The following is a 17,387-nucleotide window of genomic DNA, read 5'->3' on the forward strand; positions in this document are numbered from 1 at the left end:
GGCTACCCTTAATCAACCTCGTACCCAGGGTGTCGAGCAGTACGCGCCCATCACTACCTGCTCTCTCACCCTGGTATTGGATCATTTGCATGTGCAAGATTTTTGCACACGTATGCAAATAAAGAACAGTCTGGTGTCTGGATATGCGTTACACATTAGCGTTTGTTTTTGTATGCGGTGTCTGGGGTAAAAACAGAGTCAATTCGTAGCAGCGCGAGCACGGCGTGAGTTACGAAAACACGATTTTTGAAATCAAACTGTTACGATCTTATCGAGACAACATGTAGTATCATATTTTATATTATTATGAGCAAATTAAAAAGGAAATTAGTATTTTCGAGAAGGCGTGGACGAATTATCGCGAAAACACGTACTGCACGTTGTGAATATATAGCACCAAGTACACGATAAAAATCCATTACTAGCCAATTGCGGTATCCAATCAGGATACAGGAAGAAAGTTTCCTATCAAGGGTTTACTATTGGAAACGCGGTTGGAAATAAAGTAAGCACTGGGGACGAGGTTGACCCTTAATGGGCCTACTTCTATGGTAGTACCAAATGAAGTCCTTCATCACGAAATATAAATAAGTTATATATGCGGTTAAGAGTTGAGCCTCCTCAAACAGCCTCTTTTGCTCATTGTTCACAGTTCATTGGATTGGTGTTGAAAGCAGAAGATGACAATTGTTGCAATTTTCACCGACTTCGCCGTAACTTATTTATGCAAATGACAATCTTTAATGTGGAGTGAACAAGGCAATTCAAGGCTACTCTCACCTCGTTTGATGCTTGATAAGTGACCGTACCCGGCTACCGAACAAAAGTATTACAGCGTCGGTGAAAGCCAGGAACATTTTTATTGCGCTATATTCTGCAAGTGCTTCATTCCGTTGTTGGCGGCAAGTCGATAGTGCATCGGAGTAATAAGATTTCACCTTCCTTCGTGGTTCCGTTTTTTGTGTGTGTGTGTTCTAAACTTTGCGCGAGTAACCATCGCCCATTTTGAACCGCCCAATGGCTCTGTACATGCCCTTTGCAACCTTTCTGGCCGTCATTTGTGGTGAGTTGCAACTTTTCTACAACTTTCTTTTCGTGGTTTTGTTTCTCTTAATACCCTTTCTGTATTTTTCAGTCGGGCGGAAGGGCCGAGGGAGTACCCTGAGTATCACCCATTCCTAATATATCGAGGAATGCAAATTTATCCGACGCCGCGCGCCAGCCAATCAGAGTCGACTTTACTAAATCGTGACGTCATTTCATTCCCAACTCTGGACTAAAATTGTGATTGGTCGATTCGGATGCAGTGTTTTGAAATACAACAACGGTCAGGCGCACATAGATCTACAAAACCTAGACAATACAATGAAGGCCGGCTCTATTATTGCTTGGCACACGTATCGCCTTAACATCGTTCCAGAGCGCGTGACCGCAGACTGTTTTGCTCAATTCACAGCGTAGAAAGAAGAATAATACCTGTCGCGTGTATGTAGGTTTTGTTTTGATATCCATGTCGAGACCCGATAGAAAGCGCCCTCTGAATGGTCAGAACGGGAAGGTCAAGACGCAGTATTTTTGCATAATTGATCGCCGAATCAGCTCACATATCATAGACCCTTGCTTTTCTTTCGCAAGGGTCTATTATAATAGACGGGGGGGGGGGGGGGGGGTATAACCAACCCAAACCCCTCACTTGGATCCGTCCTTGCGTAAAAATGCCTGTAGACTTTTGGTTAACACTATAGCAACGGATTTGTAGCTTGGAAAATGAAACTCAGAGAAGCGATAGATTTTCATGTTTTCTGATCCAAGTTTTTTTTTAACACAAGAATGTAACGTTTACCATTTGGGAAACCCATTTCCACCTCCCAAGTGAAGTGAAGTTGCATATTAAGATACATTATCGTAAAAATCTTATTAGCTAAAACGGCAAATAAAGGGGTTCTTAAACCACTGAGTCCTTGTATTAAGAACCCGTCTTGAACGCTTCCATCTTCCGTGTTTCTGCAGTGCATTTGGTGGGAGTGGAGAGCCATGCAAAAACGTGTTACTTCGGTCCTCCTCCGGAGCCATCACCGGGAGAAGACTGGATGACAGCAGCGATGCGAGAGATACGCAAACGTTGCCCTGGCCAGATCAGCAGTAAGACAATTGACAGTAAGTGATTGACATCAGTGGGGGTTGGACCTCGTGTAACGTTCAGGGCGCTCTTTTCGATCAGACTTGGCTCGGGTAATTATCCAGACTCCAACCGGTCTTAACAGAGTGTTTAAAACTGGCCAAGCACATTCCCTTAGTAATGTGAATGATCGAGCTGAAAGGAAGCTGCATGAGGTCAATATTTTTCAATAATTATCATCATTTGCATTTTTTGTTCAAATTGTTGTAAATTGCAATGACTTTTTTTAAAACACAGACTTATAGACATTTCTTTACAAAATTGGATGCTGTGGTCACGTGACCCCAACTTTCAGCAATCGGTTTTTTTCCTCAAAATGTTGTAAATTGCAATGACGTCTTTTTCACAGACCTAATATAGTGCATCCCAAAATACCCACAACTTTTTTGCGAGGCTCTAGCGTCGGCGCGAAAACGCGTACCGCCATTATTTTTTATACCATTGTAAAGCTTGGGATCTGAACTTTAGCCCTGGCGAGTATTGGTTCGATATTTAAAAGAGTTTTAAAATCGAAAACAAACTCAACCGATTTCAAGGAAAATCGATGATGTGGTAAAATCAGATGCGAACTCGAGTCACACTTCGAGCGCTCTTTTTGAATAGGTACATACTTGCACGTTAATTTCAAAAGAGACTCAGAATAAACTTAAAACGAAGAACAATGTTGTAAATTCATTGAAGGTATAGTCTACGTGGATCGGAAAGAATAGGAAACACAGAAAGTAAAAGGCAAGGAGATCGTCACATCATGAACATGACGAACCATATTTTCCACATTAGAAAAAGTGCCCATGATTGATTTTCCTTGAAATCGATGAGTTTGTTTTTGACATGCCTTATTGGAACTCGTTTAATTTCAAAACCCTTTTGAAAATCAGTGCAATACTAACCAGGATAAAGTTAAGATACCAAGTATATATAAATAATGGCGGTATACGTGTTTCCGCGGCCCGACGCTCGAGCCTCACAACAAAATGTTGTGGGTATTTTGGGACACGCTGTAGCGCATGTGACATTTCTTTACAAATTGGATGCTGTGGTCACGTGTCGCCAACTTTCAGCAATAGGTTAATTCTCTTTTGCTCGACCGCATGTATATCCCTTGAAGTATGAATGCTTTTTTACATATATACTGTTGATAATGTGGGGAAAACAACATGCAAAAGATGCTTTAAAGATGTTTGGGTTGCCAGGCGCTTGCAAGTCGGCATGACGTCACAGGGCACGTGGTCTGTCCCGAATACGCCCAGTTAGGAAATACACATATACAATTCAATATACAGTATAGTCTCAACGTTGTAGCTCCCGTACAATGTACCCGGAAGTAAAATATTCCCGTGAAATCTCGCCGATTCTGGAGGTCAAGTGTATTCCCAACTTCCCCTGCCTCGCACATGCCTCGCCCGTTCCTAGTGTAAAATGATTTCTGAATTGAAACCACAGGTGGGCCCGTTTGCTCTGAGGAGGGCCCTCTTGGGATGAAGGATGGGCGTATCCCTGGTGACAGCATCACAGCTTCGTCTTATTATAGCTCTCAGTATTATGGAACCGACGCATCGCGGCTGGATCACACAGGTGCGTCTTTTGGGAATAATGTCTAAATAAAGTATATTAACCCTCCCCCATGAAAACTCATCGCCCCCCCCCCCCCCCACCAAGCCCCAGACGCCACCGCTGGAAATTTGGCAACCGGAGAAAAAGCACAATATAAAGTTACCATGATTGCATTGAGCATAAAGTGCCTTAATTTTAACGTAATAATAATAATAATCGGCATTTAAGAACGCTCTTATTAGTAAACTAAATCACAGCGCTTACAAATAATGAACAATTAAATTAAATAAATAAATTAAGTTAAATAATAAAAACAGGTAGCATAGACAATGAATTGATTATTGATGGAATAAATTTGTCTTGATCAGCTTCTTGAATTGCTCAAGAGATTTGGCATTTTGAATGGAAAAGGGCAGACTATTCCACTCCTTCGCTGCAGTGACTGTGAAGGTTCTGTCACCAGCTTTGTTGTGGGTACGTGGGAAAGTCAGACGGAAAGGATTAGAACTAGAACGGAGGTTTGGTCTGGGGGGAACATGAGGCAAAATGCAGGACTGCATATATTCTGGTGACTGGTTGTGAAATGATTTGTATACCAAAAGTAATAACTTGTAACGAATTCGTTTGGAGATGGGCAACCAGTGTAGTGACTGCAGCAAAGGGGTGGAATCCTGTCTTCGGTTAGTCCTGTAGATTAGGCGAGCTGCCCAGTTCTGGAGACTCTGGAGTCTTTTAAGGTGACTTGTTGGGACAGATGTGAGAAGCCCATTACAGTAATCTAACCTTGATAGGATGAGACCTCTAACTGCATGATGACAAGAATTATAATCGATGAATTTTCTAATTTTTGAAATATTGCGAAGGTGAAACCGGACAACATTGCATAATTGAGTAATGTGGGATGTCATGGACATATTACAATCAAAATATACACCAAGATTCCTAGTAGATGTTGATGGTCTAATAGCTGAATTACCTACTGTAAGTACAATTTCTGGAAGATTGTTTAAATTGAAAGGTGAACCTATTATGAGAAACTCAGTTTTGTCTTGATTTAGTTTTAGTTTGTTACAAGTCATCCATGATTTAATATCAGACATGCATTTATTCAAGGTTTCAATGGCACGAATTCGATCATTGGGAGATTTGGGATCAAAGGAAATATACAATTGTGTGTCGTCGGCATAGCAATGGTGTGACACACCATGATGACGGGCTATGTCTCCAACAGGAAGTGTGTAAATGGAATAACCAAGAGGCCCAAAAACAGAACCCTGTGGTAGTCCCACACAGACTTCAGTAGGATGCGACTTTTTACCGCCAAGTTCTACTCTGGCTGACCAATCTGCAAGATATGACTTGAACCATTTCAGTGCAACATCACGAACACCAATTCTGTTTGAGAGACGAGATATTAAGATCTCTCTATCTATGGTGTCGAATGCTGCTGAAAGATCTAAAAGGTTTTCAAAAATGTTTTATTCTTATAAATAAAACATGACATTCATAATTAACAACATTTTAGCAAAAACAGAAAAGATTATTTCATCTATTTACAAATGTATTTACAAAATGAGTTAAGAAAAGTAATCCTGCATAAACATCTCAATCACACAAATTAAAAGGAAATTAAATCATCTGTGTTTCAAAAGAATTAACGGAAGAAACAAATATTGAAAGAAAATTGGCTCTTCTTGGAACATTTCGTAAAATATCGAACAGGAAAGCTGTCCTTGTAAAGGAAAAAAAACAAGGAATCGCAAATGGTCTGAGGAACTAGGTATTCCTGACGCGGACTTACGTGCCGTAAGTTTTAATCATGTTGATCATGTTGGCTGTCGTAGTGTGCGAGTGCTGAAATTTTGCTTTGCATCGGGTTATCCAAACAGTTGTTCTGTAAGCACTGAGAGCACGCACCATTTTTAATTCAATTTGTTTGCCTCTGTTGTTGGTAAATTCAGAATAGATCAGCAAATCCACGTCAGGAATGTTGGTTTCTTTACTGAGACTGCTCAGGTACTTACTGAGCCACTCACCCACCGGTTTGATCGTTTTGCACTCGACAAAAAGATGGTTACGTGTTTCGAGTTCGGAACAATGAGGACATAATCCTCGGTCGTTTGTAAATCTTCTTGTTCTATCACCGGTGGGCAGGACATTGTGCACTGTTTGGAAATTGGTTGTCAACTGTTTGTTGGTCAGTTTGGTGCACAGTGTTCTTTTCCATATGGTGGCCCAGTCTTTCCCTGGGCAGTCTCGTTGGGCTTTTGGCCTGGTTTCTTTGGTTTCTATAATGAATACAAATGTTTACTTTTGATTTTGCTCCAGTCGACAACATGATCTTTAAATTGACGATAATTGTCAACAACAGATTGGTAAAATTTTGGCTTATCCATGGCGTGAGGCCGATCATTCTTCGCTAAATCTGGGGCTATTTCTCTAAGAGAGAACCCACAACAGTAATTTGCAAGAAGTTTCCATTTCGCATATTTGTTTGAGATCATGTTGCCGACATGGACACACTGCAGAGTAGCCACCTTGCTCTTAATATCTATCACTCCCATTCCTCCCAAGGAGGGAGGGAGGAACATGGTGGCCCTGTTGACATGTTCAATTCTTTGAACCCAGATGAACTTGAAAATCAGGCTGTTAATTTCCTTAATCTTCTTATTGGGGGGTGGGGTAACCTCAGCCGTGTACCAAATTTGAGACAATATGTAGTTGTTAACCACTTCTACCCTCCCTTTTTGGGTTAAGTTGGATTTCCCCCAGGATTCAATAGTTTTCTTCAACCCATCAATTTTCTCATTCCAAATCCTATCAACCAAATTCCCACTGCCGAAATAATGACCAACAATTTTTGCCGAGGCTACCCATGGTATGTCAACAGGGCCAACAGTTTTGTTCCTCCATTTTCCGAGGAAAATGCCATTCGTTTTCTGCTGATTAAGCTTTGCCCCGGATGCCTTCTCATATCTCTCGACCAACTTGAAACATTGAAAAACTGAATATTCGTCAGAAAGGATCAAAGTCGTATCATCGGCGTACATGGAAAGTTTTACTTCGTCCCCACCCGGTAATTTCACCCCGTGGATTTTGGATTCGGATCTGATCGCACAACCAAGTGGTTCAAGAGCAAGGATATAAAGCAACGGTGACAAAGGACATCCTTGTCTTACCCCCCGTGATAGTGGGAAAGTCTTGGAAAGATTGCGATTGCAAATGACGGCAGAATTTATGTCAGTGTACAAAATTTGCACCCATTTTCGAAAATTGGGACCGAAACCAAACTTCTCCAAAATTTGCTGGAGATAATTCCAGTTTACTCTATCAAATGCTTTTTGTTGGTCGAGAGATACAAAGATGGCACCCAGGTTTTTGTTCAACGTAATTCTGAATGTTCCGAAGAAAGTGGGCATTGTCCAATATGGAGCGTCCAGGTACTGAGAAAGTCTGATCAATGTGGACGATTTTGTGAAGAATTTTCCTAGTTCGGTTGGCGGGAATTTTGGATAAAATTTTGTAATCAACATTGAGCAGTGATATTGGTCTCCAGTTCGAAAGTTCTTCTCGACTACCCTTATTTTTGTACAGAAGGGTGATGAGCCCATTTTTCTGAGAATTCGACAAAGATTCGTTTTCAAAGCAATAATTCAAAACATCACATAAATCTTGCCCCATCTCATTGAAAAAAGTTTTATAGAATTCGGCTGGCAACCCATCGGATCCCGGGGATTTGCCTGCCTCCATACTGAACAATGCCTCTCTTACTTCGGATAAGGTCACGGGCCCCTCCAGCAGTAAGCTTTCATCGGGAGACAACGACTTATCAATAACATTAAGGAAAAACTCAATGTTTGTTTGGTCGACCGGAACGGCCGTGTACAGGTCTTTGTAAAACTGGTGACAAGAAGCGGACATTTCTAAAGGATCTAAAGATTTTGCCTCTATCCCACCAATTTAGAAAGTTGTGAAAATAAGGCTTGTTTTTCTCCCAGTTTTCCCATTCGGATCTGATAATCTCTTGAAAAGAATCTTGATTCAAAAGACTAACATTGCAGCGCCAAACTCCTTTCCCTGAATTATCTATGTTGCCGGTAATTTGAGCAGAAACTTTATCATGATCAGACAAAGGAAAAGCGGTGATCTCATGTTTGGAACCAACTGACAATTCCCGAGACAAGTAAATTCTATCTAAACGATAAGCTTGAGTATTACTTTTGTTGTGCCAAGAAAAACGCTGAAGACGAGGGTTTTGTTCTCGCCAACAGTCTATTAAGCCATGATCCTTAAGAATTCTGCCGAGTTCTGTTGAGCCCAAAGTCCCATTGTAATACCTGAAAGCGCTACTTTGCTTGTGATCTAAGACTAAATCCGAATAACAATTGAAATCCCCACCCAAAATAACGTGCCTGGTTCCCCTAAAATGGTTGGCTAGGTTTTCTCTAAAAATCTTTTGTCGCTCTTTAGGATCGTTCGGGGCGTAACAATTAACAATGCGAACTTTGGAATTCGTGTTTGGTAAAGTAACTGTAACAGAAACAAGGCGGCCGTTATTGTCTCGGTAATAGTCAGTTGGTTTCCACGAATGGCATTTTGAAAGCAAGATGGCTACTCCGCGACTAGAAGATGAACCAAAGGACCAAAAGCCCTTGCCGTCAAATTCTCTTTCCCACGCCCTGGCCTCCATGAAGCCAGAAGCGTGGGTTTCCTGCAGGAGTAGGATATCTGCACCCTGACTCCTGCAGGAATCGAAAATCTGACGGCGTTTACACAAATTCCTCAGACCATTTGCATTAAGAGTTACAACTGAAATACTCATACATGTAAGAAAAATAATACATGCAAAATATTTACACAACATCATCAAAAAATAAGAGTTCAAATTCATTTGGAAGAACTCTTTCGAGCCTGTTTCTTCTTTCGATTTACCTCAACAAAACGTTTCTCGTCCTCTGAGTTCTCATCAGTTGATGAGGACAAGTTTCGTTTGGACGCTACACTGCATGTAGCCCCATAAATGTGGCCTATTTACTCTACTGCCTCCGTAAACATAGGCCACACATCCACATGTACAAAAATCGTGTCGACGGAGCCAAATTTTGATTTTCACATTTAGGCTTAGTTTGTAGGTTTTTTTTGCTTTAGAAGCATACTCACCCTCTTTACAGGCTAATCAGAAAGTGCTGCCTTTTTCAGATGTCTAATTTTTGTGAAATTTCATGTTGAAATTTTGATACGCAAACGTGTAAAAATGAATCTGGAAATTTCACAAAAAATATAACATCTGAAAAAGGCAGCACTTTCTGATTAGCCTATAAAGAGGGTGAGTATGCTTCTAAAGCAAAAAAACCCTACAAACTAAGCCTAAATGTGAAAATCAAAATTTGGCTCCGTCGACACGATTTTTGTACATGTGGATGTGTGGCCTATGTTTACGGAGGCAGTCCAGTAAATAGGCCACATTTATGGGGCTACACTGCATGTAGATATTGTCGAACCTTCGTCCGAGTCTCTGTCCTGGACCAGACATTTCTCAAGTTTTTCATTATCTTTCATGATGTCCGCCCAGTCTACGGCGTTTTGCCCCGAAGCGTACTTGACGAAGAATGTGTCTTGGCTGTCCCATGTATCTTGTGTAGACTGGCTTGCGGGTCCCTCGATGATTTCGTCCGGTGTTTTGGGGGCGTTTTCGATGGCGGTCTCTAGTGATGACTTGCTCGCAGTCGTTGGGACTTTGCTTGTTGTTGCTGACTTGCTTGCAGTCGATGCGGACTTGATGGTAACTTTCGATGGGGCCGGGGCCGGGGCCGGGGCCTGGGCCTTGCTGATGGACCGTGGCTTGCCTGCGGTCGACGGTGGTTTGGCCATGGTCAATGAGGCCTTGTTGGCGGTCGGTGGCTTGCTTGCCGGCGATGGCTTGCTTGTCGGCGATGGCTTGCTTGTGGCCGATGGCCTGCCTACTGTCGATGGTGGCTTGCTTGCGGCTGTTGGCTTGCTTGCGGCTGTTGGCTTGCTTGCGGCCGGTGGCTTGCTTGCGGCCGGTGGCTTGCCTTCGGTCGATGGTTTGCTTGCGGTTGGTATCTTGCTTGGGGTCGGCGATGGCTTGCCGGAGCTTGCCGTTATGGAACGGGTGGTAGGTCGAGGGCGGGGAGCTTGCCGCGCCAGATTTAACGGCCTCGTCCCAGAACCCCTGGGCCTTGGTAGAGATCTCCATCTCCTCTGTTTTGCTGTCGCCGGATGAAAGGGGAGGAAAGTCGGTTCTGCTTACGCTTTCGAGTCAACTCGTACCTTGGGCAACTCGTACCTTGGACAACTCGTACCTTGGACATCTCGTACCTTGGACAACTCGTACCTTGGACGACTCGTACCTTCAATTAAGACGACTCGTACCATCAGAATAAAAAGTAGAGTACGTGCGTGACATGACTCCGAAACGATACGATTCTTTTCAAGTCAAAGTTAATTTTTATCCCACAGAACCACATTCAATATCTAATGGCTTTGCCAGGCAGCGTGATTTTCCGCGTTGGGCCTGCCGCAGGCATGGCAGGGCAACGAAATTGACTGCCGGGCCGGCCTCCGAGGGCGCGAGCAGCGGTCGGTCGTGCGCGGTACCGATGCCGGTGACTCGGAAGCGGCCGGCCTGCGCGGCGCGCGCGGCATTGCCATTCTGTTTTTAATGGAATTACATGTACTTGTACATTCCTTGTGCATTTTCAACGTTTGATTCGGTAGCTAAGATAACTTGTTAAATAAATTTTAATATACTTTCTTTTTTTTCTTTTTAGGTTCTGGATTTGGCAAGGACCAGATGACATCGACAGTTTATTCTTTTAGTTTATTCTTTTAGTGTATGAATTTAAATTGTTATCTAAATTTAAATCATTACATTTTCTTTCTTTTCTTTCTCATCTATAGAAGCGTCGCTCATCTATTGAATTTTACAGTGGAGAAACTTCAGATGCGGATTTGGTGTGGTTTAATTATGCAATACAGCCTAACCACCTTAACTTCCTGTTGCCAGAGCGAGCTTTATTAAACTCTATTAAAACCAACCGACAAAATATTAGAAAGCAAATTTAAACATTTAATTTGTTTAAATAAAGTAATTTCTGCGTTTTCTTGCTAAGTCTAATAACCAAAGTATACAAGAGCAGTCAGTACTTTTAAATGATTCAGTCCTTTCCTAGCTATAAGTCTGAAAGTCGAAAATGTAAAAAAAGAAATCACAGTTGGTTTATTCATCAACTAGTTTATTCGAAACATTTACAAATTGTGGGGGCGGGGGTTTGGCCAGATGTTTCGTCATAGTCCGACTTGTTGAAATGAAATCGATTCACGATGAACAGCAGACAAGCAATCGTCTCTTGAGCAGCGCAATGGTTCATCAGAAATCCGCAAGATCATCGGAAAAAAAAAATTGCGGTAAACATAGTTTTGGGATGAAAGTATATCGATTCCGTAATACAATTTTTTGCAATTTTTTAAGTAGGCCTAAGTCTCTTAATGCCGTTGAAAAACAGCAAACTGCAACAATGTCACCGTGCACGGACGGTCCGACTTCTTAAAATGAAATCAATTAATAATGGTGGACTAGCAGCAATTGTCTTTCGAGCAGCGCAGTGGTTCATCAGAAAACCGCAGTTTCATCTGTAAAAAAAAAATTGCGGTAAACACATAGTTTGGGATGAAAATTAGTATTTCCTAACAAAATTGGAAATATTTGCCAGTCCAAGATTCACGTCTTATCATTTTTGCGGTGATAATATATATGAAGAAAAAAGTAGTTCAGGCGATTATAGGGATCAATAATAGGAAAAATGTTGCAACCTGACGCCACTTTTTTTCTTCATATATATCATCTCAATGATGGTCATTCATCGCAAAAATGATGGTAAGACGTGAATCTTGGATAAAAACATCAGTTCCATAATATTTGCACGTAGCCTTAGTCTCTAAATGTAACGGCAGACTGCATCAAAAATGTCACCGTGCACAGACGTCCATATTAACCGTTCAGCGCGGCGCAAGAACCGTGTTACTTTGCACGGATGGCTACCGTAGGTTGACCGCAAACGACCGCGTGGGCCTGTGCATGCCGCGCACACAGTGCGTGTAACCTGCCGCGGCCGGCTTCGCGCTAAATAAATTCCTCTTTTGGGGGGAAAGAGAGCCCATACCAAAAAGAGATTCGCCTTTATTTTAATAAGCAGTCCACTTTCAATGAGTTACGGTCCACTTTATTCAGCCTCGGATCATTATCCTGACGGACGGTACGACTTGACTTACGCGTGATGGTACGAGTCGTCTTTAATAACTGAAGGTACGACTTGCCGAAGGTACGAGTTGTCCAAGGTACGACTCGGTATAATGACGTCGAGTTGAAGGTACGAGTTGTCCAAGGTACGAGTTGCCCAAGGTACGAGATGACCTGTTACCCTGCTGCCCAGTTCACGGGATGGCGGGAAAACCATTGTGCCTGGTCTCGTCTTGGTTGCTGCTGAGGTTGAAGTTGGACAGTTAAATGAGGTGTGGTTTCCTGAACTGCAAATTGTGCACGTTTTTGGCAGTGGGCACTCCGCGCTGCGGTGCCCTTGTCCCCTGCAGTTGAAGCATGTTAGTGTCCCGCAGTTGGCTGCCAGGTGGCCTGTTTTACCGCAACGTCGGCAGGGCAGGTCTTTTGCTGTCCGCCGTACTGGACGTACAGCTGAAAAGGCCCCACCTTGATGTAGGAAGGAATGGGCGAACGGAGGGTCATGCGAAAATGGCGGATGCCATTCTCCCATTCGGGCGTTGCCGGCCAATGTCCACGTCGGTGTCCTATCACCTGCCCATACTGCGCTAGGGTAGTGACGATGGGGCTGTCCGCCAACTCCTGTGGGGCGTTATGCACGTTGACGTACACCAACGCTGTGTCAGCCTCTGAAGTTGTTACTGGTTTTTCGTTGATTTTCAGGTGTTCTGTAGTCATCTTTGTCTTGGCTGCCGTCTTTTGAAAGTGACGCACCACTTAGCATCAGTCACGTGTTGCACGCATTTTACTTCATTCTCTGGAACATGCTTCTTTATCAATGCGAAAATTTCTTTCGGCTGCGTCTTTTCTTCAAGATGAAGGTTGAGGCTCAGCTCCCGGTTGAGCCTCGAGAAAGCCATCCTTGGCTTTGGCGTACTCAGTTGTGAAATTTAGAAATCTTTAGTAAAAGGCGAAAGATTTGTACGAAAATGCAGGTGAGCAGGAGTTTCTGATCTAAAAGCACCAGGAAGGTAACCCGATTTAAATCAAGATCAGTCATGATGTCATTTTTCACTTTGATGAGTGCAGTTTCTGTGCTGTGGTGTGTCCTGTATGCTGATTGGTGAGGGTCCATCAGTTTGTTGGTGGACATGTGGGCTATCAGTCTTGAACAAACCGCTTTCTCGATGATCTTTCCAAGAAATGACAGGTTGGATACTGGCCTGTAGTTACTGAGGATGTTTTTGTCCAAGGTTGGCTTTTTCAAGAGGGGTTTGATAATGGCGTAGCGAGCTCCTGTTGGGAATACGCCATCGGTCAGAGATGCATTTACTATTGAGGTCAGAACTGGGAGGATGGGTGCGATGTTTTCCTTCAAGAGCCAGGTTGGAAGTGGATCGAGGCCACAGGATTTATTAGGAGAACCACGGATGATGCGTAGAACTTCATCTTCCGGGGCTGGACTAAAGACAGACAATGGCTCGAAATGGATTAGTTGTGAATCGGCAAAACAACTCATCCTATCTTCTGCTGAATCTAAATTTTGACGAATTCTGGTGATTTTGTTCGAAAAGTAAAGACAAAACTGATTGCTCAGTGTTTCAGTACAATCCTGAACAGGAAGAGATGCTAAATTTCTGTGTAGAAGGGAGTTCAGTGTTCTGTAGAGCTCCTTTGTATTGCAGGAAGAGAGTTTCTCCCTGCAGTACTTGATCTTGGCTTGACATATCAGGTTTGATGTTTTGCGTCTGTCTTGAAGGAATTTCTCTCGGTCATCAGAAGATCGCGTTTTAAGCCACTTGCGTTCAGCCCTACGTCTCACACGCCGAGCAACATGGATGTCATCGTTGTACCATGGCATTCTGGTTCTGAGGGTACGTGATTTGACTGCAGAGGGAGCTACAGAATCCAGAAGCTGACTGAGTTCCTTGTGATACCACTTAAATGAAGCGTCTGCATCGCCCTGATGATCGAATGAGTCCATGATGTGAGTTAATGAATCCGAGAAACTCTGTTTGTCAATGTTCCTGTAGTTCCTTTTTGAAGTTGTAGTCTGTTGCGCTTTCGGTTTTGCAATGTTCACATTGATGTAGACAACATGATGATCCGACATAAGGGCCTCATGCACGTAGCAATTGCGAATAAGAGCCTCATCAGAACACCTGGTGAATACCAAGTCGAGGGTGTGGCCCATTGTATGAGTTGGTCCTGTTACATGTTGCTGGAGGTTGGCCGAGGAGACAATCTGTAAGAAGGTGACAACATCTGGTCTGGCTGGCAAATCAACATGAATGTTGAAATCTCCAGCCATCAGCAGTCTACCAGGTAGAAATGCCACTTCCGTTAGGAAGTCATCAAATTCGTCGATGAAACCAGAAAAGGTAAAGCCATTTGCTGGAGATGGGGGTGGGCGATAGATGACGATGAAGTTAAGTGTTGACGCCATATTGGTAATGTGAACGGATTCAAATGACGCATAGTCCATTAGACTGTCTTTTAATGACAACTTGAGGGCTGATTTAAAGATAACTGCAATACCTCCCCGCGGCCAGTTTTGCGTGGTGCACTGAGGAAAGTGTAAACGTATCGTGTTTATTTCTAGTTTGGCCCAACCTCGGTCCCCAGGGTGTCGAGCAGTACGCGCCCACCACTACCTGCTCTCTTACCCTGGTATTGGATAATTTGCATGTGCACGATTTTTGAACACGTACGTATGCAAATGAGGAATAGTCTGGCGCCTGCCTGTGCATTACATTTGCGTTGTTTTTGTATCCGGTGTCTGGGGTAAAAACAGAATCAATTCGTCGCAGCGTGAGCTACGACAACACGATTTTATTTTAATTAAACTGTAACGATCTTAACGAGACAACATGCAGTATCACATTTCATACTAATGATAACAAATTGGAAAGGAAATGAATATTTTCAAGAAGGCGTGAACGAATGATCGCGAAAACACGTACTGCACGTTGTGAACAACAACACCAAGTACACGATATGAATCCAGTTCTAGCCAATTGCGGTATAGAATCAGGATATAGGAAGAAAGTTTCCTATCCAGGGCTTACTGTTGGAAATAAAGTAACACTGGGACGAAGTTGAGTTTGGCCGTCCGTTGTAAATTCGATTGGGGTGCCTCAATGACACTAGAGGGCGCTCTTAAAAAAACAAATTTCCCCCTCAAATCCCACACAAGCGTCTGTTGAAAACATTACGTCATACAGATACTGCAATATAGGGTCCGAATTGCAAGTTGAGGCCACGTATATGGTCCTCAATGACTGACCTCGAGTGGGGTAGTGGCGGGCGTACGCCCCGATGCCCCTACTACTAATTCACTAATGTCAGATATCGAACATTGCTTTTTGGTTTTGTAAAACCTTACAATCGCTCCCATTTTGCTCGTGCAGAACTAGCCGGGGCTTGGTGTAGTGACCGTCCTTCTGTCAGCCCATGGATACAGGTTGACTTCAATGCCACCGTCACTATCACTGGCGTGATCACCCAGGGACGTGCTGAAACGGAGAAACGACACTATGTGACGAAGTACCAAGTGGCTTACAGCGATGGACAGTCCTGGAATAACTTGACTGATGCCAACGGAACAGCTATAACGGTAAGCAGGGGCGAGTAGTTTGACCACCTTTTCGTTGATTTTTATTTGGTGAATGCGAGGCTTCACTTTGCCCGCTCGGGGCTCGAGGCGGTTTTGCCGCTTGTCGTCCGGTTCACGGGCAAACCCGATTTTCATGAGTGCACCTACTTGCTTACACAATTCACATACACACACACACACACACGGGCACGTTTTTTTATGGTGTAAATCGAGGATTTTCTTTTGTTCCTCTTCCCTCTTCCTTTGTTTGTACTGTAACTTTTTCGCAACAGCTCTCATTGGTTTTGTACACGTTTTCTAATCGAGGCCGTCCTCGATTTGGTTCCTGTCCTCGATTCAACGAATGATGTTGCACATGTGTGTCTACTCTCGAGGACAATGCTTTGTGTTTCCCTTTGTCCATGTAATACACTCTCGTATAGACTAAGCACATAAACTTACTACCGACTACAGATAGAGGACCGTTTCCAGCAAAAGACCCAACTCCCAAGGATTGAAAGGATCTGTTGTTCTCCCTTTGTGTGTCGGTCCTCGGGGGTTGTGTAGAACACGTATATGTCGTTGGGAAGACCATAGAGCATGGGAAGACCTTTATTTCTCTTCTTTGTTCTCCTTTGTTCCTATTGAAATCTCGTACTCCATAGCGTTTCCATTACGGGGTAGTCTTGATTTCTAAAGCCTTCTTATGGGGTCTCTTGTTCCACTTTGTTTTCTACCACACGAGGAACCCTGTACATTGTACACACCTACACAACCTTATTATACATACCTAGTGTGGACATCCTTTGTCTTCGTGTAGCTAAGAAAACCGGACAAAAACAATCGTATTTTACTCGCACTGTGAATACTGTATTTTTTGGTCATGATTACCTTGAGTGATCCTCTTCATTTTGTGACGGATACTTAACCCCAAAATGCCTCTAAACCTGTTTTCCAGGTTTGTGTGGACCTTGCTTAGTCCACAGAAGATTCACACAACCTGCTTCGCGTGGAGCTGTTTTGTATTCAGGTCCACAGAGAGATGGTTAGCACACTCGTGCAAGTTTGACTGTTTTCTACATGCATATTGTAACAATCTGTTTTAATACAGCGTATGGCCTACAGAGGTGATTTTCGGCAACTAATGCAAATCCATGGAACTCTCCCTCCTATCTTTTTTTCTTTTTGATAGTTCACCGGTAACGAGAGACAGCACAGTCACGTGACCGCTCATTTCCCGATGGCCTTGCGTACCAGAATCCTGCGTATTCTGGCCATCGAATGGTACACCAACTGCTGCATGAGGTTTGAACTGTTGGGTTGCTATTAATAGTACCGGTACGGATTTTTTTTTTTTAGCAATAGAGGGCGCTGTTACGTCATTTGCGACTAACGCTCCTACAAAACCTGGACATAGATGACCACTATTGTTTTTTTAAGGTCTAGGCATTTTTCAAATTATTGAGGTATTCAGCTTCAAAACTGATCTGCTTGATGGGTTGTATTCATATTTTGGGAGGTGTACATTACAGTTCCTGATTCAGAAAAGGGATTGGATTATTTACAGTAGATTTGCACATAACTTATGATATACATCAAGCCTCCAAAAGCTGAGTCCCCAGTCGTTTTATTAATTCATTCTACCTTTATTTATTAGCTAAACATGTAAATACATGTAGAATTGGGACAATCTTAGCATATTGGATACTATTCTCGATATTACATGTTAGATTGAAAGCCTCTATTCCTTACTATAGCTTCAATGATCTTTGTATTACTAGGCTATATTTTACATAATTATACACATGCCGTTTGAGAAATGT

The 17,387-nt window shown here is 43.0% G+C and overlaps 2 protein-coding genes across 2 annotated transcripts; both read left to right on the forward strand.

Annotated features, from left to right (window-relative positions):
* Positions 1 to 780: 780 nt before the first annotated feature.
* Positions 781 to 4,109, forward strand: LOC119736464. Its single transcript, XM_038210481.1, has 4 exons — positions 781 to 1,063; positions 2,011 to 2,157; positions 3,623 to 3,754; positions 4,102 to 4,109. The coding sequence occupies exons 1-4, from the start codon at positions 1,018 to 1,020 to the stop codon at positions 4,107 to 4,109; spliced, it is 333 nt and encodes a 110-aa protein (XP_038066409.1). The 5' UTR covers positions 781 to 1,017.
* A 10,857-nt stretch (positions 4,110 to 14,966) lies between these two features.
* Positions 14,967 to 17,385, forward strand: LOC119736466 (lactadherin-like). The gene is made up of 3 exons (XM_038210483.1): positions 14,967 to 14,991; positions 15,380 to 15,585; positions 16,757 to 17,385. The coding sequence occupies exons 1-3, from the start codon at positions 14,967 to 14,969 to the stop codon at positions 16,892 to 16,894; spliced, it is 369 nt and encodes a 122-aa protein (XP_038066411.1). The 3' UTR covers positions 16,895 to 17,385.
* The last annotated feature ends 2 nt before the right edge of the window (positions 17,386 to 17,387 follow it).

The sequence above is a fragment of the Patiria miniata genome, unplaced genomic scaffold, assembly GCF_015706575.1.
Source record: "Patiria miniata isolate m_02_andy unplaced genomic scaffold, ASM1570657v1 HiC_scaffold_3, whole genome shotgun sequence".
Taxonomy (NCBI): domain Eukaryota; kingdom Metazoa; phylum Echinodermata; class Asteroidea; order Valvatida; family Asterinidae; genus Patiria; species Patiria miniata.

What these genes read in the sequence shown, in the direction of transcription:
- LOC119736464 (XM_038210481.1), top strand. Translation starts at nt 1,018, where the DNA reads ATGGCTCTGTACATGCCCTTTGCAACCTTTCTGGCCGTCATTTGTG. An exon ending in CTTTCTGGCCGTCATTTGTG is followed by an intron (nt 1,064 to 2,010) that starts GTGAGTTGCAAC and finishes GTGTTTCTGCAG; the next exon opens with TGCATTTGGTGGGAGTGGAG. An exon ending in CAGCAGTAAGACAATTGACA is followed by an intron (nt 2,158 to 3,622) that starts GTAAGTGATTGA and finishes TTGAAACCACAG; the next exon opens with GTGGGCCCGTTTGCTCTGAG.
- LOC119736466 (XM_038210483.1), top strand. Translation starts at nt 14,967, where the DNA reads ATGAATCCAGTTCTAGCCAATTGCG. An exon ending in TCCAGTTCTAGCCAATTGCG is followed by an intron (nt 14,992 to 15,379) that starts GTATAGAATCAG and finishes TTGCTCGTGCAG; the next exon opens with AACTAGCCGGGGCTTGGTGT. An exon ending in CCAACGGAACAGCTATAACG is followed by an intron (nt 15,586 to 16,756) that starts GTAAGCAGGGGC and finishes TCTTTTTGATAG; the next exon opens with TTCACCGGTAACGAGAGACA.